This window comes from Erithacus rubecula, assembly GCF_903797595.1.
Source record: "Erithacus rubecula genome assembly, chromosome: 2".
In the NCBI taxonomy this organism is placed as follows: Eukaryota; Metazoa; Chordata; class Aves; order Passeriformes; family Muscicapidae; genus Erithacus; species Erithacus rubecula.
The window spans coordinates 93,435,886-93,462,355 of NC_136685.1; the positions used below are offsets into that span (position 1 = coordinate 93,435,886).

Here is a 26,470-nt window from a genome sequence, read left to right on the forward strand (position 1 = left end):
ATAGCAGCCACAAAGATGACCTTGAGCCTTCTTCCAAATACTGCAATTTCACAGAGTTTTGCTGATTTTTTGTCTCAAACATCCAGGCCACAGCAGTGCTGGGCTCACAGCCCCATGGGGCTGGAAAACAGAAGTACCAGAGGTGTACCACAACCTGCTGCAGTTGTCTATGAAAGCAGCAGAGCAGAGGACCCATGAACCACAGCAAAAGATTGTGCTAGGGCCTAAAGACAACCATTTTTGCTTGAATTGCTGCCCCTATACTGCAGCTTCCTCCCATGTGATAAAAACCCATGCAGAAAGATCCTTATCCTGCTTCCCTTCTGCCTGTCTAAAACACAAGCCCCTATGAACAGTACCAACCATGTCTACCAATACATGGTATTTGGCAAAAAACTGACTTCAGAATTTGCATTGCAGAAGTTGAACCCTGGCACCCACTACCCCTGGAGTCTGCCTTCCTTCTCCAATTCACCTGCCACTTGCTAGAGTTTGCCCCCACACAGGGCAGGAATACTGCATTCCAGTGACCTGATCCCTGAGTTATCACCCTCCTGTTAGAAATGGCATCTCCCTCTCCCTCTAACAGAGCAGGCCCCAGCATCCTTCTCCCTCAGACCTGCTTGTGCCAAAGGATGTACCAAGATGTGGCTTTGCCTGTGCTGCTCTCAGCAGAGCTCTGCCTCCAGCAGGACCAGGACAATCTTTAGTCACATCTGCACGTGCTGCCTGTTTTAGCAGAGCCTCACCTCAGCACAAAGCTCATTTCACATCACAGCCTCCCCTCAGCATCACTACAAGCTTTAGAACCATGCAGCCCACGAATCAGATTGCTATTACCAGGAGCAGGAGACAGGGCAGCATTATGTATGCTCCAATACAATTCACTGATTCCCTCTTCTGAGACACAGAGAAAAAGCCATCTGGTCTGCAGCACCAAGGCTGCCCACCATTTACCTCTACTGCAAAGTTACCAGGAGATAAGAAGAGGGAAAAAAAGGCATTGACTAAAATTAGTCACTCATTGGGCACCAATCCAACAGCCTGCAGAAACAAATTTTTGTCTTCAAAACATAAATCAAATTATTAGTATTTGAAGTATTTCTGCAATTGGGACCTTGAATATTCTGGGCTTTTTCAGCTAGAGGATTCTTCACCCTCATCCCAAATTATTATATGGCTCTCCCCTGCAGCACTGGAAAGGCCTCAAACTACAAGAAATGCATGTGAACTCACACTCCATTTCAGGTTATCAGTGTGAACCCTCTCACTGTTTTATATGGCAGAATAACAGTTTTAGAGATAGACTTTAGCAGATAAAACAAGCACGTATCCTCAGAGACAACTGTGCACATTACATTCATCACACTCCTGGGTTAAGGAACAGTCACTGCCCAGCTGCACTACAGAACCTGCCAGAGGGCAAGTAGGTGCTATTAGAATATTCTGGGACAAATTCCACTTCATCAGACATCCAATCTGAAAGTACAACTGTGTGGTTCTTACCATACAGCAAAATGTCAGTTTTCTTGTCACCCAGTGTGCAGTGTTTTCCTATAATTCTTATTATGTGAAAACTCAGGTATGGTCTGCTACTTTACTAAAAACTATGTTGAAGAAAATCCACAGGGGTGATGTGATGCATTAATTTCAAAGTCTCTCAGTCATGAACTATTCAAACTTTTTTTGGAATATTCCAAAACAAATTTTACAATGCTTACCGTTATTATCCTTTATATAATAAGCTGCAGACTGAGAGCTGAAGTCAGCATTAACTTAGTGAGGACTAAGTTTACATTTTCATGTTAAGTATAAGACTGGAAATGAAAGAACTATGTGTAATATGAAAATCCAGATCACCAAAACTGGACAGAATAGGAATGGAAGCACGAGGCAGCCACTCCTTACACAGTTCTAGCAGTTCAGCAATGCTACAGAAAACATGAAGCTCCCTGTCTGATGAAAACCCCCTCAACTTGCACCAAACTTATGTAAATACAAACCTTAAGGTCAAGGTCAGCACAGCAGAAGCTTACTGCCTTCACAACCAACCACATGGTGTCTGCTTCACCTGCCAAGCAGAGGCACTGCTGACAAGGGTCACCAGCATAGCCCAATCCTAAGGGAAACTGAGTCACACACTCTACTATGGTATCTGCTACAGGTGAAGAGACACACCTGTCAAACCTTCCTGATCTCACTGCAAGCAATATAAAAGTAACAGAGGAGAAAAAGTTATTTTTCATACTTCACAATAATTACTTGAAACACACAGTGCTTTCTTTGGAAAATGGGCAAAGCAAATGGAGGAACAGTAACTTACACATTGCCTATTCTAGTGAACAGGGAAAGTTTATTTAATAAGCAATAAACTGCTGCTAATTATTAATTACAGTCGTGTCAATTGGTCCATGACTTGTATTAATCAGTTTCTAAATGCAGCACAGCTTCCATGACTGAGCTGCACCAAGCTGAGAGTGTCAGCTCTATCCATAATTTATGATGATCCTCCATAAATCTGTTCAGTTAACACAGTGACACTGGCCATGTGGGCACATTAACCAATTTTTCTCCTGACAGTTGTTGGAGCTGTAACAAAGACCCACCCTGAGCAGTCAGAAGCAAGATTTCCATTCCGAGTCACCTCTTTTTGAGTATCTTTGGATATGGAAAGAGTTGGTATCTCATGAACTTGCATGGTGCTGAACAAAGCAGTGCCACCAAAAGATGTCTTCCCTGTTCTGTACACATCTATTAAAACTAGTAAATGCTTGGCAGGAGTTCACATTTTCTAATAGGACATATCAAGATGGCATCTAGACATGTTTTACATCGAGTAATTTCCTCTTCTGTAACACTCAAGTACTTTGTGTGTGAATCCACATATACAGCAATACATCTGGTTTTTATCTACAATAAGTTTTTATCGAATCCTTGTGCTCTTTGAAAACAACATCCACACAAACCCAATGGAGATCACAGAATCAATGAGGTTAAAAAAGACCTCTGAGACCACCGAGTCTTTTAAACAAACACCATCATCTCAACTAGACCACGGCACTAATTGCCACATCCAGTCTTTCCTTAAACACCTCCAGGGACAGAGACTCCACCACCTCCCTGGGGAGTCCATTCCAATGTCCAATCACTCTTTCAGTGAAGAAATTCCTCCTGACGTTCAATCTAAGCTTCCCCTGCTGAAGTTTGAGATTAAGCTCTCTCGTTTGTTGCCTGGGAGAAGAGGCCAATCCCCACCTGGCTACAGGCTCCTTTCTGACGTAGAGTGTGATAAGGCCACTCCTGAGCCTCCTTTTCTCTAGGCTAAGCACCAGCAGCCCCCTCAGCTGCTTTTCAAAACAGTCACTCCAGCCCATTCCCCAGCTCCACTGCCCTTCTCCGGACTCTTTCCAGCACCTCAATGTCCTTCCAGCAGTGAGGGGCCCAGAACGGGCACAGCACTCGAGGCGCAGATACACAGAACCGCACGCATGAAAACATGTTTACATGCTGTCTTCCTGCACAGCCCGGTTCCTGCTGCTGACACACAACTCGGAGCTCTTCCCTGCGCCTTCATCAGTGCCCCACAGACACAGGGTGTGCACGCCCTGACCCCCAGCCCTGCCGGGCTACCCGCACCTCGCAGGGTCCGGGCTACGAATCCACGAGCGCTCCCTGCCCTCCTGGGCGCCAGCCAGTGCGGAGCGCCGGGCAGCTCACCCCTTGCCGGGGCCAGGACGCCGCTTCCCCCGCACGGCCCCGACCCCCGCGGGCAGGGCGGGCTGTCACTGCGCCCCGCCCGGCTCCCGCTGCCCGCCCGGCAGGTGCCGCCCGGGCGCGGCGGGGGACCGGCCCCGGCACCTCCGAGGGCAGCGGGGGTCGCAGCCTCGGGACGGAGCTCCCCGCCCGCCGCTCGGGCCGGGGCCTCGCCCGGGAGGGGCGGCGACGGCGGCGGCGGGGGGGTGGGGGGGGCCGGGCCGGCCCGGTTGCCAGGGAGGAGGCTCGGGCGCCGGCCCCGCACAGCGCCCGCGGCGGGAGGGAAGAAGCGAAGCGGGGAGGCGGGCGGGCGGCGAGGCGCGGCGCGGGTGTCCCGCCGGGACGAGGGGGCGACGGGAGCGGGGGCACCGGTCCCTACTCACTCTCGTCAGGCAGCTGATCCAGCTCCGCCATCTTGAACGAGCCGCGCCGCTTTTTCAAAGGCTGCCTGGCGCGGGGCATTCTGGGGGAGGAGACGGGGCCGGGCGCGCGGCGGGCGCGCGCGCGGGGCGGGGCCTCGGCCCGCGGGCCGTGAGGGGACGGGCGGCGGCGCTGCCCGGGCAGCAGCGGGAGCGGCGACGTGCGGGAGCTTGGCGGGACCGCACCGCCACAGCGCAGGAGTCGGAGTGGACATTGTACCATTTCCAGTCTCGTTCCAGTTCCCTGCCGCTGGCTGGGGCGCCTTCCATGGACCAGGTTGCTAGAGACCCATCCAAACTGGCTTTGAATACCTCCAGAGCTGGGGTGGCCAGAGCTCTGTTCCAGTGTCTCACCACCCTCCCAGTAAAGAATTTTCCCAATATCTAATCTAATTGACCCCTCTTACAGTTTGTACCATTCCTGCTTATCCTATCACTACCATAGTTCCTGACAGAATTCCTCTCTGGCTTCCTTACAGCTCCCCTTCAGGTAATGGAAGTTTACCAAGAGGTTTTCCACAAACTTCTCCAGGCCTGAAGAGCCCCAGCTTTCTCGGTCTGTTGTCATGGGGTAGGTGCTCTTATCACCGCCATGATCCTCCTCTGGGCTTGCTCCAGCAGTTCCCTGTCCTTATGCTGTGGGATGAGGGAGAATGGGTGATTGGCAGCTCAGGATGAGGGGGAAGGGGGTGGAGGTGTTTGCTGTCATAAAGGGTCACCCCAAAGTAGCTGTACTCGCTTTGAGTCTTTCAAACAATCCCATTATATTATATCATATCCATCCTCCTTCACTTAGCAGTAACTTTTTGCTGAACTGTGCCTATTTTGTCTCTTTTCATGAAGGACTGTAGAGGTGTGGCTCCGGGAAGGGTAAGGGATCACAACAACCCCAGCACAGCCAGCCCTGACCCTGCTGTCATGGTCTGTGACACTGTTTTGGGAGTCTCAAGGTCTCAATTGTTCTCACCCAGTGCCAGGGAAAGCCAACAAATCCCAAACAGTGGGTGCTGGCTGCCTAACAAGCACCTCATATTGTGGCCTGCCCTCTTCCATCTCACCTCTGAAAGTTTTCTTCAAGCAGCAGCAGTGGGGCTTTTTGTGTAGTTTTCTTAGATCTCTGCACCACAGTGAATTTTAAAGCTGCATCAAGAAATATAAGCATGGAGATACCATCATGAACAAGCACCTTAACTGCCCATAGACCAGATTCTTTACATAGGTTTAGCTTTGGTAACAGTATCTACTGCTACTATACCAACCAAAATTCCTTTTTTTAATATTTAAAATAAATATGAAAATGAAAATTGAGCCTCAAAATAAACATATATTTCAGTCAAGGCTGTGTCACATGTTAAACATATTGCCAAGAGCAGAGTGGTATAATGCAAAATGGATGCTATGCCTGGTTGTATGCAGCTCTTTTAAAGCACCCAGGTGAAATCAAAGATTCTACAAAATACAGAGAATTTGTATCTTGGGACATGGAGTAGAGTTTAATTTTTGTTCTTAATTTTCTAATGAACTCAGATGACTTGGCACTCCAGCAGGTTGAGAGGGGCAGGATATAGGTCATGTTATTAAACTATTTTAATTCATAAATAAATACAATCAATGCTGCCCTTGTGCTCAAGGGGGAAAAAACCAGTTTTTAAGCGAAGAAACAAACTGACTAAAATGCTTTAGAAATTCCCCCCAGGGCTTTCCATGTACATTGTAGCAGAGCTCAAAAAAGAGGAGGGGGGAAAGAGAAAAAAGAAAATACAAAGCCTAGCTTGCATTTCCAGCCCCCTTTTCAGGTCATTTTGAAAGGTTGTTTAAACAGCCTTCCCTCCCCTAGCCCCCAAAGGGCCTAGGGCACTGTAATCAGAGCTTTCCATACTGCACAGCTCCACAGAAAGCTGCTACAGCAGACAGTTGCAAAGCCCAACTAAAAAAGCTAGTAATAAAACACAACTGAATAGTAATCTGTGCTATTTCAAACACTGGCCCCTTCCAAAACATAAAACCCTGCACAATTTTTCTCTTTTAATAAAACACTTCCCACAACCCAAAACACCTGACATGGACCAGACCTTCCAGGCTCAGTTAAACAACGTGTTAATAACACCAGTATTTCTCTGTATTTCAGCTGTGCTCCCCTTGTTCCAAGGGCTGTGTGGTAATGCTCAGCTAAGAGTAGTGACACTGAGACTCCCCCAGTTGACAGAAGACACTGATCACCAGTGAGGTTTTTACTGCTGTGCTTTGTAAACCTTGTCATCAGCCCTGGCTGTGCTGAAAGCAGCATTGCCCAGAGCCACCCCGATGCTACAGCTTTCCCTGAGTCAGGGCTTTGCAAGGGAGGGATGAAAAGTGTTTTACAACACAATCACACTTCGAAACAGTCCTCAAGAGTGTGAATTTCTACAAGGGAAAGAGGTAAAAGGAACAAAAGAACCTCAGTGCCTTTCAGGGAGTCTTCCTAGTCTGCAAAAAAACTAGATGAAAAATATGAGAAAGATTTTCCCCCTTCCTAAACATCTCCTGCCAATCACCTCAGAAATTCACAGGTGTGAAGGTAGAATTCAGCTCCCAACAGCAGGATGATGATCATCCCTTCATTTCATTCCAACAGCTACACTTGGAAAATATTTAACAGAAGCCATTACCATTCACTATGTTGAAAGGGTAACAATCAATACCATATTATGATTCCTGGATAAAGGACTTTTACATCTTGGCCTTTAAGAATGCTGCAGTATCTCTGTGTTCTGGTTTTTTGTTTGTCCTGTGCTGGCTGTATGTGATCCCATTTGACAAAGCCCCAGCCAGGGCTATTTGTCAGCGAGCACACAAACACACAATGTTTTCAGTGCATCCTTTTACCATTCTGGAAAATGTACAGTTTGCACTTGGGCAAAGTGGAAATGACACAACTCTTCTGACAGACAGGCAGGGTGACTGAAAACATCCTCGTTTGCTGCCAACAACCTGCCTTAGGTGCTGCTGACTCACCTGCTTGGCACAACTGGAGGGAGGTCTCTAAACTGGCTGCACTGCTGCCATTCGCTCTCCCAGGGTCACGTTAGGCAACTGCTCCTAATGGCATGTGCTGGAATGCAGCAGAGAGCACTGCCACGCTCCCACTGCTCCTCAGCTGCTGCAGATGATACTAAGACATGGTCACACCACCTACTGAGCAGTGCATTCAGGGTCCTGTCAGCACAGAGCAGCTAGTGCTGCATCCAGGGGACAGGACACAGCCATGCTGTCATCTTCTCATCTCCCCTAGGCAGGCCCTGGCTGCAGGAAGGAAAGCACAGACAGTTGGAAGAAGAGAGTGCTCTTTAGTCACTGAACCACCTTCTTGTGAAGTCTGAGTCCTGCTGCATTAATCACATATGAAATTAGACTCTTTAACAAGGGGGTGGGGAAGCAGTAGTTTCCCCTTTGAGTTGCTGGGAAGTCATTCCTTCTCACCTTGCCTGTCACTGTGCCTCCTGTGGAAGTTATCTGCAATGCCAACAACAGGCTCACATGCTACTTTCACACCAGAAAAAATGAAAATCATCACAGCAACTCATCTTGGCTGGGATCTACATCTGCATTTCTTCTCACAAGTGCCTCTTCATCTCCAAAATGACCATTTCTGGAGAAACAGCCTGGCATTAATTTTAAAGTGGAAGCACGCACAAGGTCTTGTTCAGATATATGTACTCCACAACAGTGGAGTATTTTCCATAACAGTGGAAACTATTTTTATGGGCATAACAGGAGCGTGAGTATAATGGACTAAGTTAGGGGCCTCAACACATACATAAAAGTAATTCAGGCAAAACATTGAGTGAGATATAAATTGGCTGCAATAATACTTCAGCAGACAATTATGTTATTATGTCCCCAGAATTCACACAGTGAGGTCTGTTAACAGTCTCCCAGAAAGCAAGCTGAAGCAGAGACCTCAGTAGTTACAAACACTGCAGGCCTCATTTAAGAACAGGAGTACAATTATATATGGCATTGATAAATTTTCATGTGTTCAGAAGTCTTTTTCATACAGAAATTATTTGTTTGGGGGTTTCCCTCCAGCTTTCTTCTGACTAGAAACTGAAGGGGGGAAAGGGGCAGAATATAATTGTTCTATGGCTAAAATACCAGGATGGGCAACTTGTGCTCAAATTGTTTTCCTCTGACATTTTTTGTCTGCATGAACTCAGGCAAGTCACAAAGAATTTACACCGACTGCCAATCATTAAGCCTAGGCTGGCTTCCTTCAATTAACTGCACAGACTATCTTCATGTCTGTGAGCCATTGTACAACAGAGCCTGCAGCCATGCTAAATAAAGATAAAATGGTTAAATATTTATAAATTGCTGCTTTTGGTAGTTTAACATTTAGATCAGAAGCCATTCCTCAACATTCCTCCCCTGAAAAAAGCACAGGATGTCATGGGACTTAAAGTCTTGACAACTCGTTCCTTTCAAGTGCTTTTGACAGAAATGGGTCTACCTATTCATCCAGCTGTGCTCTGTGCTCGTACTCCCAAAGCAGTGCCTTCAGTGATTGTCACCATGCTGCTCTTCCCAGCCTGGCCCTGGGGAGAGGCTGTTCATCCACTGGGTCTGGCAGCACTGCTTCCAGGAGAGAGGATCTGCCCTGTGCTTGGACAAGCTGGCAGCAGAAGCAGTGCCTGGATTGACATCAAATTTCACTGCAGGTCACGGTCACAGGGCTCTCCTACAGTCCCCAAAGGGCACCTGCTGCCTCTTCAGAAAGTCCTTTTTTAGAAAGTGTCTTTTTCTGCTGTATCTGCGAGGTTAGGGACAGCTTGGGATTACCTGCTTGTACTGCAGTTACAACTGAGCACTACATACACAGCACAAAGCACTCCTTGTGCTGCTTGGCTTGGAGCAACAGGGAACTTTCAGCCACCTCTACTACAGGTGACAAAAGCAGCATCAAAAGCAGCTGCCTTCAACTCCTGGTCCCAAAATGAACTGTAAACTGTTTTTTTTTAGAGGGGAAAAAAATAATCTATCTCATAACTAAATTGAACAAGTTCTTGTGTTCTCTATCAGAAACTGACAAGATCATACTTAAATGACTGATCAAAAGGGTTTTCTGGAAGCAAAACAATGATGAGCCACTGGTTAAACTATTTAAGAGGCAGAAGACAGGCTACTTTCTTCACTTTCTCTTAAAATCCATTATCACCTACCTCAATCAATTTTTTCTGTTCAGCTGTCCTCAAGCCAAACAACTTACACAGTCCTTCTACATTTCATTCTCTCCCTGACAGTAGCTTTGTTTTTCACCTATAACTCTTCATCCTCCTCTCCCTTCAGGGGTCCTAGAAGGACCTCCACAATTAGCAACAACTTTGGCTTTATCTCCTTTTACAAAAGGGCCTGGAACACAACATTTTAGGAAATAGGTCTGGAGCTTCCACACAGGTTACTGAAAACTGAAGCCACAATCATCAAAATGAGCTTGAACTGTCCCCTTCTTGGGAATCAGCCATCACTCTCCCTAATACCTCAGGGAAATCAGTAATTTTTGAAGAGAACTATCTGATGTTGCTCTGTGGTTAAGTGCTCCCATATTGCTCAGTGACTAACTAAAAGTGAGAAGTAACAAACATCATGAAACACTGCAATTACTGGTTTGTATTGCTGTTTGGAGACAGGCATTTCAAGACCACTGACAGCAAAGCAACAGACCTCACTCCAGGTCTTGATGAAGGAATCTTGAGCCCTAACTCGACTTACAGCTTTGTTAGGACGTGAGTCTACAACAACCAACTTACATCATGTTGAAGGTAGGTATTTAAAGGAGGTTTATTTGGGCTAATACTAAATTCAAACAGCCACAAGCTCGTTTTCCATGTTTACCACACCAACTGTTGACAGATGAAATCTCAGTGTAAAGTCCAAATTTTAATTTCACCATAACTTCCTGAAACATGACTACAGATTTCAATATTTGGCATTCGATCCTTGAGAGAGATACCATGTTTAAGAACATTCTACCAAATACATTTAAATTATGACTCCAACCCAAAACAATTTGGAAGTTTTGAAACATAAAGCTGTTGGTATGAAATTAGCTTTTATTTTTTTTTACCTCAAAATAAATGCACATTTATTGTTTAGTCAAGTGAAAACTGAGAAAGAGTACCTTAAACAAGGGGAAACCTTAACAGAGCAAGTATCACAAACGTGTTCATGTTCCTTCTCATGCTCTTGCCCAGCTCTGTTTGGCTAAGAACACCAGATTAATTTCCTTTTTTCTTTCTTGTCAGTTTGGTCAATGAAAAGAAACACTTAAAAGCACCAGAATTAGAAGTGGTATAAAACAAAACCAGGTACTCATTCTCATCAGAATTCAGGTCCATGTACTGCCACACTTTTTATATAAAACTTTCACTAAGTGTTGTACTAAATAGGATTTAGTAATTTTTCCTGCAGTTTAGCTCTTGATATCTTGGTAAGAGAAGTCAATGCATAAGCATGTCAGAAGTCAACGCTATAGTGTAACTACAGTATAACTCTAACAGGGCTTCTAAACACTCAGTTCACCAGAGTGATGTCTTATAGTTGAATTTCAGTTTCAACAGGTACTTCAGATTTACCTGAGCAACGTCATACACAATGTATCTGGGAAGAATGTTAAGGAATAATAACAGTAGTCAATACTAATGACACAGAAAAACCTCCAAACACAGTGAACTTCATCTTTGAACTTAAGTTACCCACAGATGCCTGTGTGATTAACCAGTTCTAAGAGCTCAAAGCATGCAGCTTTAAATCTGACTTTTCCATGAATCTGAAAATGTTTTATCCAATAGTTAGGAACATGCAATTAAGTCATGTGGAAAATAGGGCAGCAGTGTTGAGTGACAGGCAGGTGAACTGACTTAGATACAGGGCTGTGGCTCCTGAAAATTTTCTGTCAGAGTAACACACTTCTCTCTTGTTATCTAAGCAGAGGAGTCATGTAGCTTAAATTGAGAGCTACAGTTTCAGCATTTACAATTATAATTGCAGTGTATTGCTACCTTCCAGCACAAAGTCATTAATGCCCTCTTAATTTTCAACTTAAAAACCCAAACTGGAATCACAGAGAAGAGCTCTACCATGATTGTGTTTGCACATTCTTATTTTTCCAGAGACAGTCCCAGCTCATCTACTTGTTCACAGTGCTTTAGACCTCAAACTTATCTCTAATCCCAAAGTGTAAAAAACAGTAAATACACATCATATTACCTCAACTAGCTAATACCAACTGTATTACAGCTCATCATATGACAGATGGTGTACTTAAGAAAACTCAAGATAAAACCAATATTGCCATGAGTTGTGCTGCCTAGACTCCTTGTAGGAAGCAAACAGCTCACCAAGACCAAAGGCAGTTTCTACAAACCCAAAGATTGCATTACTGGGTTACCTACTTCACTGGCAGTGAAGAGAGTGAGCTGGACCTTAGTTAGCACTTGGTATTCTCATGACCTCTTGTGGATTTAAAGCACTAGTTGATTTGCAGGCACTTCTGCCTAGAGGGAGACTTAATTTCAACACCTCTGATGGGCATTTGGGGCTTACCTCAACAACTGCAGAGGAACATGAAAGATGTGCTGGGAGAGCACAAAAGCACAGAGCTGCCTCCCCCACCTCCTCCTGGCCAAGCTGGCCTACCATAGCACCAGGGGGGAGAAACCAGACTGGAGAGATGAGAAACCACAGGCTGCATTCCCTTCCCCCTGTCCTGGCACATCCTGGGCAAGACACTGCAGAGCAGTTCTGCCTGACCACTCCAGTAACTTTTGGTATGGTTCCTGTTGGGGAACAGCTATTGGCACATGTTTTGTCCTTTTTTGGAAGAATGACAATTTAAGTGCAACAACTGTAAAATCATTCCACTTGCAAAAGAGATTGTCTGTAAATACTCCCCAAAGCAGATTTAAACCAAACAAAACACAGAGAGGCAAAACTCCTAACTGAGTTAGGCCTTAGTGAGATCCTGCAAATGCAGTGACACTCAAACACCGTGTGCAGCCAATGTAGCAGCAAAGGATACTCATTATACAGAAGACAGGTATCATTGATTCCTGTGGAGATCCCATTCCCTAAGGGAACCTCTACATCACCAAGGGTGGTAGTGGCTGTGGGATCAGGTGCAGTTTTGCCCAAGCCTAGAAAGGGAAAACAACATTAGTTACAAATCTAAGAGGCAAACACAGACTTTGCACAAAAAGAAAATGATCCAGACAGCCAAATACTTCACATATACTTTCAAATCAAGTATAGAGGTATCTTCAACAAAACACAAAGAATACACTCTGTTTATTCAATTCAACATCACCATATTTATGGCAGTTGCACTCTGCTACATTAAAAATGAGAATTTTAGACTTTCAACTGTTAATTGTCTAATCTGTAGGATCAAAGCTAAATCAGAACAGATTTGTAGCTCTCATATCCTAACTCCATTAGTGAAAACATGCACATTGCAGCATTTTCAGAAAGTACAACAAACCAATTCTTATTCTCGTTAGAATTTTCAATATAAATCTGATTTGACATCCTTAAGAACGTGAGCAGTATGTACAGAAAAAGGTGCAAAATCACTTTTTATTCTATTTTAGGCAACCTATTTTTTAAGCCTCTCAAAATTAATAGCTTCAGATAAGCCACCCATTACTGAAGATCCTGTTCTTCACTCTCCCATCTTGGTACAGAAGATAGTCATGATTACCATTTCTTTTGCTTGAATTAGACAGCTAAGTCTTTTCTTTCATCTTTCGTTTTCAGTATATGACACTTTTTGCAGATAGAAGTGTAATGAGAGCAGCTGTTTCATCTGAACTTTTATTCCTAGCTTTTCCCTTCTGTCCAAGTTTCTAAGCCACTTTGAAAGCTAAACAATGACTCTTCTAATCTATTCATCTCTCTTCTAAAATACACAGTATTGTTACGCTGAAAGCAAGTAAGAAGCTGGAGAATGTACTTTATATTTTCTCCAGTGTAAAATCAAATAGAAGTTTCCTCCTGAACTTCAGCACCTTCAGTCTTAACACTCTGAGTGTATTAACTTGCTTCTTAAAACACCACATATACATCCTGATGCAATTAAAAGGGAACATCATCTAACTTCTTAATGGAATTACAGATAAGCAATGACTATAGCTCTCTTTGCTAAGCAGAGCACCACAACCAAGTCTGCCATGAATTACAGATTACCAGTGACAACTGCTAATGCTTACCTTTGACACTGTGTTTTCCCTTGGGCAATTTTGTGATGTGGGAAGCATTCTTTAGTTCATACCTGGTCAGCACAAAGAGCACACAATAGCACTTTACATTAGTCTTAAACTATCTTAGTGAAAAGAAAATCACAACTTATTCAGGTTTTAGTTTATGATGCGTTAATGTAAAGTCAAATCTAAATTCTAGTCTTCTGGAACTCAACAGCCCTTCTTTGTCTTGGCTACTAATTTTAATGATGTTAGCTTTTTGTACAAGATGCAGCTAAACCTGCAATAGCTCTTATTTTAAGAAAAAACAGATCTTGTTTCTGAAGAAAAAACCACATGCTTTTTCTTCACACTGAAGAGAAGGCCTGCAATCTTTGCATCACCTTCTATGAGGATGCATTAAGCACATTTGGCAGATACTCTTCATGAGTTACGTACATATTTCCAAGGGCAACTTCTCCCAGAAGCACTAAACCTATGGGATCAGCTTGAGATGTGTGACAGTAGTTTGCACTCTTGGACACCATGTCTGCAAAATAGATGCCCTTCCCGAACATGTAGCCGGTCTACAAGAAGGAAATAAATGAATAAATTAATAAGAATGAGGTATTAGAATATCACAAAGGCAGCATTGAATCCACCTGTCTGGGCTCCCAGGAGAACAAAGCTGCAATTCAAGCTCTTGTGGACACCAACGAGCAACGCACTCGGGGGACACAATGTTGTCTACATGGTGGCAGAAAACACAGGGCCCTCCCCACACAGAAATTCCCTCATTAAGGCTGTCCCTGACTGTGGGCACAGGACTGTAGGCAGCCAGGGAAGGTGATTCACCTACCACAGGCGCTTCAGGCGGAGCTATCCGCAGACCCTGCGAGAGGATGCCGGCGAAGTTGGTGGTGCGGGAGCCGTGCCACAGCAGCTGGCGGTTGTGGAGCTGCTTGAAGGGCTTGTAACGCTGGCTCTCCCCCTCTCGCTCAATCCTGAAGATCTTCATTTAGGAGAGGATAGGGAAAAAAGAATAACCAAGCAAATAAACTATTATCTTCATGTAACTCATCGGAGGGGAGAAAAAAAAAATAAATCATCCAATCTGCAATGCACATTGATCTGCTAGGGAAATTGATTGGGATGGGTTTCAGCGTTTGTAATTGGCTGTGTCATGCTGGCAAAAAAGAGGAAGCAGCAATCACACAGTACTTGTTATTGATTGCTTCTCCACCTTTTCTTCTGCATTTTCATGAGGCTCTATTTTTCTGAAAAAATCATTCAATGAACTAAGGCTCAATTTCAGATGATTACTCCTCCACCTTCCCTTTGAGACAAATTAAATTAAAATAAAAATACCAAAGCAAAAACACCTCATTAGATTTATCTCTGCCTAGACTTTTGCTATTCTAATTAAAAGAAAATGTTCTATCAAATCATCCCTTCAACAGAAAAAACTGGGTAAGCTACTCAAAAATATAAGGCAATTGCAGACAGCCAAGTCAACTTAGGAGAGTTCATCTCCCCAAAGATAAACCCCAGCATTGCCCAGCTTACTTCCACGACTTTGAGGTCGTATGCATTGTGTGTAGCAGCATGAGTGTTCTTCACATATTGTTTGATAATCTTGGCTTCTTCTGAATCTTTGTCAACAACCTGCAAAGAGGCAAATGAGAAGCTTCCTCAGCACACACACTAGCAGCCAACTTATGACATGACAACATCCACCCTATGTCTGCAACTGCCTCCTTTAAACCTCCTTGACCATTTAAGTGGAAATACATTCTTAGCTAGAGAAGATGCACAGATATACAGACAGCCAGAGATTGTCTGAGACAATGCTGGAAATTGAGATGATTTTCAATTCCACTATTCAAAGAAGGGTCAGCCAAGGACTGAATCTAGTTCAGCTTTCAACACCTCCAAGAACAGAGCCTCTATGGCCTCTCTGGGCAACCTTTTCCAGTGTTTGACCACTGTCAGAGTAACCAAATTTAAAAACCCAAAACAAACAACATCATCAACAAAAGCTTTTTCTTCTGTTTAAACACAAATTCCTGTATTTCAATTTATGCCCACTGCCTCTTGTCATTGGAAACCACCGAGGAAAGTCTGCCTCTGTCTTCTTTCTCCCATCAGGTATTCCTATATATTGATACAATATTCCTTGAGCTTTCTTTTCTCCAGGTCAAAACAGCTCAGCTCTTTCTCCATCTCCTTGAACACATGCTCCAGTTCCTTAAGCCATCTCAGTGCCATATATTTGTCCAGTCACAGTATGGGGTATTTATTTTACTCCAAACTAACAGGATATCAGCTCATCTTCACAGCCACTCATTGTTTTTTACTTCCTTTACCTTAATATCTGTTTTAAGTTTTTCATAGTTGATATCAATTGGGTCTTTATCTCCATCTTCATTTCCACCTCTGAGAAGGCTGTAAGCAACCTCGATATCAAGCAAGTTGTCCAACATCTGCACTTTAGCCTGAAGAATTGAAATAGGTTATGTTACTTAGGCCTTTGACATGTTCAGAGTAAGTCTGGGATACCCCAAATTTAAAAAAAAGTGTATGACAATCACTGGCCACATGTTCCATCTAATAACACAACACTAAATATATATACACACCCAAACATATTAAAATATACACACATATATCTATATAACATCTCTATCTTCTAATACCTTATGCATATAATTATTTACACACATACATGCACATAAACAAACAAAAATAGATTGTGAAGAAAAACAAGTTTAACCTCATGAAAGTAGGAGGTTAAACTTGTTTTCCTGCAGATTATCTATTTGCTTCTGAGGTTTTAACACTTACTTTACCTCTGCTTTTACAAGGTTAAGCAAGTGTTAAACCTCACATATTCTCTGTTAGATGTCTGACATCAAGATCTGTTGCCTGCAAACAACATTTTCCAACATTTGCAAAAACCAGTTTCTAGTCAGTACCTGAATGTACTCCAAGTTATTTAGGAGAGGTGGCTTCTTCATCCCAAAGTCATGAGGAATCAGTGTATAAAAGCGGTTGGAGAGGTCCAAAATCTGGGATTCTGAACCACTGTCAGAAACTGCCTAGATGGGACAACAAGTACCAAAGAAAATTACTGAGCAAGACTAAGTCTCCATTGCAATAAAAACAGACAAGATATTTAAGGAATAACACAGGAGCAGCAATGCAAACAGTGCTTATGCTGAAACTCTCACAGGACTAAAAAGAGCAATTCTGTTTAATTGTCTTGTGTGTAGCAAGTCACAGTATTTGCACAGAAATACACAGAGTTGTATATGAGAAAAATTCAATGGGGATTATGTTTCTGGAGGGCAAAATAAAGTCTTCAGGATATAGAAGTGGTGCATATCCTTGTCAAGGTTCTGGTCTATTCTAGCAACTGAAGAACTTCCAGTATCTATGCTTTGCCAGGGAGCCTGTGACCAAAAGAATGGGTTATGCTGGTACATTTTTGCAATCAGTAAAGGCAATGCTATGTAGTGATTCTGGAATGGTTCAGATCACAATGTGTAAATACAGCAACATTATCAAACCAGACCCTTTCTTGTGTCAAATTAACCTTTACTCCCTCCTCTGACAGACTTCTCTGGGGTGGAAACACCAGCTCATTACTAGATCAAGGCACCAGCTTCATTTGCTCAGCTGTCATTTATGTTTGGCACTACAGTTTGTGCTACAAAAATGCTGAAGACACAAGTACTGCCCACACTGGTACAACAATCAAGAGAACCAACTGATTGCCCATGGAAGCCACGTTCTCTTCTCCAGAGAGAGAAAACACAGCTCTTCATATGCACAGCTCAGCATTCACCCCACTAAGCCCAGAACAACTACTGAATTCCCTTTTTGCTCTAACATCTCTTTTATGCTCACCTGCTGAACCTCATTCAGGATGGAGTATGCACTCTGGATCTGTCTCTTGCTCAGTTTTCCTAATGGCATCTTCTGCAAGTCAATCTGATAAAGATATAAGTATTAAATTCAAATTTCACTACATTTAAACCACTACAACATTCCCTCTCTGGTTTCTAGAGAACTAATTTCTTCATGCTAATAGGACTGACCAACAAAGAATGGAAACATTTTAGACTCTGTGGATTGAGGAATTATGTCAGAAGGACACACCATTGAGAAGACATCCTATAACCAAAGGAAAACTGCAATAGGAAACTAAGCATACATGCTAGAGCAACACAAAAAATAGGATATCAAGTATTTGGCATCAAGTATAATATTAACCTGATGTCAGATGCATTCCTTAATCAGTTAAGTAACCATACACTTAAGGCTGGCAAAGAAGCAAACTGAATGAAGTAATTCTTGTTCATAAGATCATCTGTGTCTCTAGGTGTAATCCAGACACCCTCTTCCAACTTTACCCTACAATTATCAAGGGTCAAATGCAAAGATGCTGTGAGGTGCTTCATATTCATGAAAAATGAGCCAAAACCCCTCAGCTATGTTAAAAGCAACATCTTGCTTGCCTGCATTTATCCACTGATTTAATTTAACATTGGTTTTCTTTGTGAATTGATGGATCTTGGGAGAGTATTGGAAATCATTACATTGTTAAAGGACCACCTGAATGCAAACAGGTTCAACAAAAACCAAGCCCAGGCCAGTCTTTTAGAAAGATCATACAGACATACATCCTTTAGACTCTTGACAGTACTCGTCATACACTCTGCAGGGAAAACTAGTTTTAACTGAGGTGGATTGATATAAGATTCAGTTCATGGATAGAAGATCCTGTAAAACCATGACTATCACATACTGTCTGGCTAAGTCCCACATTATTTATCAACTATGGAGCCAGGAAACCCAGCTGCATGCAAATCTCCTCTGCAAGATGAATTCAGAAGGCTCTTCCAAGCCACAGAGACTGGGGTGAAAGCCCTTAAGTGATTTTGCATGGAGATTGCAAGCACTGTACTGGGCTTAGGAGAACTTCCACCACTAGTGACAGCTAAATGTAGATAAAGACAGATACCAAGAAAAGCCAAGATGGGCTGCAAGAGGGAAGACAGGCTTCAAAATGGATGTCCTAGGGACATAAGAGGCAGAAAGACAACGTTAATAATCAAACGAAAACCAATCTGCAATAGATTTGTAGCTCCTAAAATTTTGGGGCCAATACTCTCTTGCTGAGTACCACCTGTACCAACCTGTATGATGTCATTATTAGCTGAAGAATCATTCAGGACACGTAAAAGTAAAATAGGCCACTTAACCTGGATGTGCAGAATAGCTGCTGACACCTATACTAACTATAGTTATACAGACATGTAAAGTAACACATAATCACTAACATAAAAACACTGACACCTATAAAACAAAACATCCCCCAATCATGTAATTCAGAAGCACAATTCCAACAGAGCCCACAAACAGCCAAAGGGCTGGAATTTGTGTTTCCTGTGACCCATGGGAGGTAGAAAGAATCCTGCAAAGTTAAGCTCTGGTTTAAAGTGAAACTGCATCCAAAGTTTTATCTTAGATGTGCCAAAAAGCTTGGCAGCCAAGTGCCTAAAACAACAGCACTGAAATTACCACTGAGTGTAATGGGAAGAATTAGCTCCACATAAGAGATGTGTGCACCATGATTGTTACAAGAGGCAAGGAAGATGTTTGCTTCCACCCAGACAAGGGAGGACACAGCACTAGAGTCGACCCAGTCCTCTAACAAGCCACATCACATAAAACATAGATAATGGTAATAAACTACTGTGTGCTTGGTGAGGTGAAATTCTTGAAAGCTAAGTTAGAAGCAAGAAGATAAATGCATCAGATAAATCCATTGTCATGCAATAGAAAGACCAGGAATTTTCTACACTCTTGGCAAAGCAAGAGATGCCTGTATGGAACAAAATACTTAAGATCAGGCTACTTAAAGGAACTAAGCCATTGTTTCTGAAGGACACAGAGAAACTTTTAACCAGGAAAAATATTTCCTCTAACAGAAAACAGCTGTTCAGCAGCATCAGTACAGGAAGACTAATCTAACAGGAAGACTGGCCCATGTGGAGTCTCAGTTCTGCTATAGATCTGCAGATGAAATGAATTAGCATAGTTTCAAGAGAATTCTATAAAACTAAATTATATGAGACGATGATCAGTTCAGAGTCTTTAGCCAGTCACAGTTACAAAAAATTATTCATATTTTGTAAGATTTTGATGTAAAGTACCACTGGAGATATAGGAAAACATAATTAACCCAAGGTACTATAAAATGTTGGGCAAGCCATCTGAAAACTTTCAGGTAAGCTGCAGAAAATGTTCTGTGAAAGGCAGGCACACCAAATAATGGTGGGCAAAGAGCAGCTGTTTAAATATCAAGTCTTAGGCAGGATAACTAAGCTGGCTGAAGAAAACTGAAATTCATTATTTAGTATTAGTTCAAATGGCTGCATTAAAACAAACAGCAGGATCTCTGACACCAGTAAAACAGTGCAAGGAGAGACACCATGCTACCAAACCACTGTCTGAAAGCTTGTGAGAAGGATGGATCAATGGATCAAGAAGAATGAAAGAAGAATGGATGAAAATAGACTTTTATTAGAACAAATGAGAAATACAATCAAAACAATCTCAAGTTGACCCTGTGCAGAAGAGGATCTGGACTTTGACAAGACACTTCCATTAGTGTATGTTATCAATGGCAGCATTTCTCTAGTCTGAGGTGCTTCTCATTTGCTACCTAAATCCATGATACTCCTGCACTTCCCAGCCCCCAAAATGTGGTTCCCTGCTTAGAAAAAGTGAGTGTCACCAGTGCCACGTGAACAGCACATGGGTTATCTGTGTTAATACTTTAAGAGCATTCAGTAAACAGCAGTCATTATGCTGGGAAAAAACACAAACACAAACACACACAATACAGAATGATTACTGCTCCCAGGACTGGCAGACAATTCTCTCACAGGCTTGTTAAACTGAAGATACTGATAGACAAAAAAATGTGCCTGTGTGCTAAGAACTGCATATATCATAACTAAGTTACCACTTCCAGGGCTTGGCAAATTCCAGTCGGACTCTTGCCTTTATTTTTAGACAGATCTAAAACTCACACTTGGCTTTTGGGAAGTATGAAGCATTCTGGATTGCAAAGAACTTGCTTCTGTTTATGCAAGCATGATGGTAGGTTAGAAGGGAGAAAAATGAATGTGTGTAGTCACCTCAAATTCCACCATTGCTTTCTTCATGCTCTCCACATCAAAGATCATCTTAATAAGATCTTGGATTGGCTTAGCGAGTTTTGATTTTGTCCCAGCACCTACTGTCAGTTTCCTGACAGCTTCTTCATCCTGGAAGGTAAAAATAGTATCAAAATTAGCAAAATCACAAAGGATAAAAGTAACAGGCTGGCTGCCATGGCAACAACTCAAAACCAATTTAGTGTGTGCATACTATGACTAGCCTGAAGTTCATGGGGAGCGTGGGACATTACTCTGACATTCTGGAACAAAATGGGCTTAAAAAACCACCTATTCAGTAATTTGACAGATATTATTTCAAGAGATGGCACTGTAAAAATAAGCAGAAAGTATAATTAAGGGAATAGGAACTCTCTCTGCATCACTGCTTCACCTCATGCAAGTATCAATTACTTTTTCTGCAAGCTTTCTGCTGCATAGACTTTCATATGAAAAAGTGACTGTTTGCTGCTTTTATGACAAAACAGATGTAATAACTAGTTTCACCAAGTTTCTGTAATAAAAACTGCCAGAGATGTTTACAGGAATCATCAATTAGCCATAATACCATCTTGATGCCTTCACAGAGAGCATTACTCGAATACATCAGCCAGGTGCTTTAAGTAACACTGTACATTACACTGAGACAGACACTTTGTCACTGCAATATTTAAATTTCCAGACTTAAAGCCAAGCTTCAAGTGCTTTGCACTGAAAGATGATGTCCATTAATTTGGCCACAGAAAAACAAAATGTCTTGAAAATATGTGCTCTGGCAACTTCATAGCTATTAACAGCATTCAACTATTTAGTCTGAAAATAGTTCAGGTAACAGGTATGCCCTTAAATAAATACACAAACCCCCACTGAAAGAAAGAAGAGACTTCTTATTTGGCTTAGCTGTCTAAATAGCCAAATCTTACTGGCAGTGAATAATTTCTTTCTCAGCCTGCTCAGAGCACTAAGTGGAAGATTGCATTGGAGCTGCTACAGCATTTGTGAGGATTTTGGAGGCAGCAGATAGATGAGAAGCATCTATTTAAAATTTTAAAAAATCGAGTTTTCAGACAGAATTCATGTGAACTGACTGCTGGATTAAGTTCAGATTAATACCCTTAAAGTTACAGAGTAAACAAGAACAAGCATTGAAGGGACATCAGATTTGATAACAGAAAACTCCTTAGCTTCCCAACAAGTCTATTTTAATGGATGGTACTCCTTGATCTACAGCTTTCCCCTACAGCAGAGAGAAGATGCAACAGCTGCATTTTAATTTCCCTGGTTTGTTAAGTGCAAGTGATCCAAGAGCAAGCACAGAACAGAACAGTGGCAGCAGGGAACCTCAGCAATGCTTCACCTGGGACAGGGGCATTTCAGGGTTACCTGTCCATAATCTATTTCCAGTGGGTAAAATTTTTTGGGATATTTAGTGAAGTTCTTCGAATGCCAAGAATTGCCAGTTTTCTCTTCATACAAATTCAGGAAGTGTTCAATGGCATCTTCCTTTGATGGCATCTGCTCCAGCTTGTTGCTGCCGATGACGGTGCCCACACGGCCCCAGGATCGGAACACCCAGTATCTGGAGGGAGGGAAGGGCAGAGAACAACAGGCATCAGCTACTCCAGAGCTATCTGCATGCCATCAGTTTTAGGGAACACAGTCTCTCACCACTGACTGTGGGAAATCAGAGGAATCACCATGTGTCCAACAACTGGTGTGAAAAAATACCCAGTGTTAACACACCAGAACTCCAGCCCTGAGGATAAATGGGTGGGCAGCAAGAAAAGAGAGGCTAACATCTTTCCAGTCTTAATGTTTTACAAACACAGATCTTCAGACTATTGGGGTCATATATTTGAAAAACAAAGACAAAGGATCTTTAAGCCTCAGGCCCCAGAGTTCAGCATTTTAGGGAAACCAAAAGTAAATCAAGTATTTGTTTGTACTACTTGACAACACCTTGGGTGAGCTTATGTAGTATTTATGGGGGTACAATCAATCAGCCTTTCCAATATGTCAGGTATGAAATGCAGGCACTGAAATCCCTCCATGTACTGAATCCCAGACTTGCTACAACCTCACACAAATGAGACAGCAACAAAAGCTTATTAAAAACACAGTACAGTGCAATAAATCTGGAGCTGAACCACAGTCATTGCTATTCTGGATTTCTGTGTCACTTATGTGTTTGGCAGGGGAAGTTTCATTTTACAGAATTTTCTCAATCTCTCCATCTAATCAGCAATGCAACCACTGGACAGCTCTGCCATGCACCCAATGAGACTGGAAAGCTAAACACACAATCAGCTCCTAACTATTTCATGCATTTTGTTAAGCTTCAGAGCACAAAATTAGGGCTAACACTGTGCTAGAACAGCCAGAATCTGGTTGTTTCCCAAGGTTACAGCCCTGCAATTAGAAGGCAAAATTAAGTTAGAGAATATGGAGGAAAAAACCCACCTTAGGTTTTGTCAACACCCACAAGGAATGTCTCCATGCAGAACAGAGATTTCCCCATGGGTGGCTTGTTTGGTAGGTTTGGAGGCATTCTTTGAGTTTTGGTTTGGCTTTTTTCATTTGTGTTGTAGTGGATATTTTCTTCAAGTAACTACACCAATCCATTATCTCCCCAAAGACATTTTTCTCACACTTGGCTTTTGGAGTTCAAAATCCAGTATTTATTAGAAAAAAGTGAATGAAAGTATTTAAAGGGAAAACTAAACTCACCTGTTCTCTCTGTCATCCTCTAGCAGCTGCAGTTTATAATAGGAATTTGTTCCTTTCACAATATCTACTAGTCCCAGGGTTGCACTGAAAATTTTCCCACCTTTTTCAAAGACATGAGCAGAATCCTCCAAACCTGCAGAGAAGAAAAAATTAGAACACAGAGGAGGAGGTTACTGTTTTAGCTCTCCTTCCTGCATTTGCACTCATCCAAATGTTTAATGCAGCAGTGATTTAACAAAAATACTGCAAAAACAGTGACCATACAGCTCATTCAAAATTACTTGGAGCATGTTTTCCTTTTAATGAATTGTGAGCACACATCTTTAAATAAACTGGAGTGAATATCAATCCTAACTAGAAGAAAAAAAATTGTAACCTTTGATAGATGATGATCTAAAATCTAGGATCTAATACTGCATGAGCAGCTGAAAGAATCCTCAGGAGAGATGCAGCTCTGCAGGTGTCACATCAGCAAATGGACTGAAAACCAAAGGATGGCCTTGGATGCAGTACAAACTGTCAGAACATCCATGCACCAAAGGTTTGGAGAGTAGTATCAGTGGATTCTTATGCCAAACCTGTGTCCCCTGCTGGCTGGGCCTTTACTTCCTCCACTGACAGGAGATCCTAAAGCTGAACAAGGTGCACACCTTAGTTTAAGCTGTCCTTCTGAAGAAAGCTGCACTAGAAAATCCTGGAATGTCCAGCCTTGGATGGCAACCAATATGCTTCCTTTGAGAGCAATATTAAAGGCTTAAAAATTCATGCTCCTTTATGGAACCCTCATCCTTTCACAGAAAAACCCTTTTGCAAACCATCATGCATCCTGAAGACTGTGGGTGGTACAGGCACTGTTATCACTCACCAGAATCAGGGTCTACTGCTGCTCCACCCTTCACTGTTAACTTCATTTTCTTTTCAGACTTGCTAGGTCCTGCAGTGAAAGACAGTTAACTTTTTTATTAGGTGAGCAACACAAATCTGACTTGAATCAACCTTAAAAATCTCAGTTTGCATAATTATACCCTAAGGTGAATCAGATTCCCAGTATATGAGCACACTGACTTCAGTGGCTTTAACTTAGCTCTAGCAGCCAAATCACAGCTCCCAGCCCACCAAGTAAGTGAGACATTACATTTCCCCAGATTCTATATGTCCATGTTCTCCAGACTGAAAGAGGGGAAACAGGTGCCAGCTCAGGAGACAGTTTCAAGTTTACTTAAAGCTAGTATTGTCCTGAGGTCCATTATATAATCTTGTCATGAGAAAAAAAAAAAAAAAAAAAGGCAGAAAATTCAAGGAAAGGGTAAGGACAGACCATACCCAGGTTTGCTTTGTGCATGCACAGTACTGAACAGGCCTGTGGAGAAACAACCACTTTGTTCCTTACCTTGTTCTTCTTTGACCTTCCCAGTGCTTTTTGTGCTTGGGGGCTTGCTGCTCTTCCCATCCACAGCCATTTCCTCGATCTCCATTTTCACCTCTGCACCCCAAGGTGACAGGGCATGGAGAGACACAAGCTCCTGGAAGCCCTTGCTGGAAGATTTCACATCCTGAAGAAATGCCTCTGAGACCACACGGACTTTGGCCTCCTTCACTTCTTCCATCTTCTTGCTCATTTTCTCCACATCCTCTGCAGAGGCAGGATAGGAATGGGAGAAAAAAATGCATTAATGAGGTTTTAGACCTCAGCTTCTCCCTCTGGCCATGATTCAGGGCTCTGTAACTCTGTGAAAACACAATTCCACTACATTTTGGATTCACCATGTTCTTTGGAGAGCAAATTTCCTCCTTGGTTCAAAGATGCAGCCTGGGCTAGAGCAGGAACACTCCTGTTCTACCTGGCTGTTCCAGTTCTCCCTTTCCCAGACCTCAGCTGGAGCTGGACTTTCTGATGGATGGAAGCAGATCTCCCACCTCAGCAGCAAGAGTTTGCACAACTCCAACACAGAGCAAGAGAAGACTGCAAGCTGCCAGCAGAGCAAACAAGTGCCCTCAGGCACCCACAGTCAGCTCTGGGGATTCTCTAAGGCAAGCAGGGACACAGCCCTCAGCACCCCTTATCCCAAAGGTGGCTTGCACACAAACCCCACCTGCCACTGACCCAGGAAAGCCTGAAGGCACAGCCTGCTGGGTTAACTTGCTGGGTAAGCACAACTCAAACAGCACACAGCTGTCTACTTTTCCAAGCACACTCAGGCCATGTGTGCACACAAAACACCCCCCCAGTGCAAACATTGATCCCCAGACAGCTCTGAGGACAAGTGTCCTCTGTAATCTGCAGCTCTGTTACCACTGCTACCAGTGACCACAGCATGGTTGCTCACTCTGGGTGCTGATGCACAGGGTGGCCTTGTTAGCTGTTGTTGTCATCTTTCCTCCCAGGTCCTCCACAATGCTTTTCACCTCCTCTTTGTTCTTTGACAGCTTCCCGACAACCAGGATCTTCATGTTGGTCAGTGGTTTGTCTAAAGGTTTGAAAAGGGCACATTAGCCACAGGCACAGAGTCCCCCAGACACACAGCAAGCACAAAGGGACAGCATCCCCTGCTCTCTGTGCAATCAGCTCAGCTGGCAGGCACATGAGAGGCCAAGCAGGTCTGACCTGTGCTAAGCAAGCAGGAGGGAGTTCCCCTTCCCAGAGGAAAGGAAACAAAGCCCAGCAGCTGACAACAAACAGGGAAATGGCAGGTAGGCCTATTTGCCCTTTTCTTGGTTTGTTAAGTAAAAAGAATTAGTCTTCTTTCAGCACTGTGCTGCTAGGGACTGTGCTCTGCTTCCCTTTTCTTTTGATGTCTGGATAGCATGGGAGAAATTCACTGTCACATGAAAGCTCCTGCCTTTTCAATAGGAAATCTCTTTTCAAGCAGCTGCAGAGAGAATCTCTCAAACAACACTGTTCTAGTTTTGATCTCATAGACAGTAAAAATTTCTACCACGCGAACCCGTAAGAAGTCAGGAGCAAACTGGTAACCACCTGAGGCTCCATGACATTGTGTTAATATTACAATTCAGGCTGGTCCAGGACATGGCAAGTGTCTAAGAGTATATTTGCACTGCTAAAAGATAAATGCTATCAACTTTGACCAACTGAGGGTTCTGCTTCCTCTTCTCCCCTCAACTCAGATCA

The 26,470-nt window shown here is 42.9% G+C and overlaps 2 protein-coding genes and 1 long non-coding RNA gene across 3 annotated transcripts in view; 1 reads left to right on the top strand and 2 right to left on the bottom strand.

Moving 5' to 3' along the window:
* The window catches only part of LIN9 (lin-9 DREAM MuvB core complex component), a gene marked incomplete at its 5' end in the record, with an annotated part of 39,222 nt that extends 35,007 nt beyond the window's left edge, over positions 1-4,215 (bottom strand). Inside the window, one exon of the mRNA XM_079298375.1 lies at positions 4,137-4,215. Within this exon, the coding sequence (XP_079154501.1) occupies positions 4,137-4,215 (79 nt within the window). The remainder of the gene's footprint in view (positions 1-4,136) is intronic.
* A 416-nt stretch (positions 4,216-4,631) lies between these two features.
* On the top strand, positions 4,632-8,914 carry LOC306798815. Its single transcript, XR_013773470.1, has 3 exons — positions 4,632-4,743; positions 6,301-7,333; positions 7,408-8,914. It is a non-coding gene; the product is annotated as an uncharacterized lncRNA (long non-coding RNA).
* A 1,050-nt stretch (positions 8,915-9,964) lies between these two features.
* PARP1 (poly(ADP-ribose) polymerase 1) overlaps positions 9,965-26,470 on the bottom strand; it is a 32,173-nt gene continuing 15,667 nt past the window's right edge. Inside the window, exons 9-23 of the mRNA XM_079298489.1 lie at positions 25,668-25,808; positions 24,731-24,973; positions 24,206-24,274; positions 23,341-23,473; positions 21,997-22,192; positions 20,596-20,724; positions 17,294-17,377; positions 16,360-16,482; positions 15,751-15,879; positions 14,951-15,049; positions 14,244-14,396; positions 13,844-13,971; positions 13,415-13,476; positions 12,229-12,343; positions 9,965-10,808 (exon numbers count right to left, since the gene is read on the bottom strand). Coding sequence (XP_079154615.1) covers positions 10,727-10,808; positions 12,229-12,343; positions 13,415-13,476; positions 13,844-13,971; positions 14,244-14,396; positions 14,951-15,049; positions 15,751-15,879; positions 16,360-16,482; positions 17,294-17,377; positions 20,596-20,724; positions 21,997-22,192; positions 23,341-23,473; positions 24,206-24,274; positions 24,731-24,973; positions 25,668-25,808 — 1,886 coding nt within the window. The 3' untranslated portion in view covers positions 9,965-10,726. The remainder of the gene's footprint in view (positions 10,809-12,228; positions 12,344-13,414; positions 13,477-13,843; positions 13,972-14,243; positions 14,397-14,950; positions 15,050-15,750; positions 15,880-16,359; positions 16,483-17,293; positions 17,378-20,595; positions 20,725-21,996; positions 22,193-23,340; positions 23,474-24,205; positions 24,275-24,730; positions 24,974-25,667; positions 25,809-26,470) is intronic.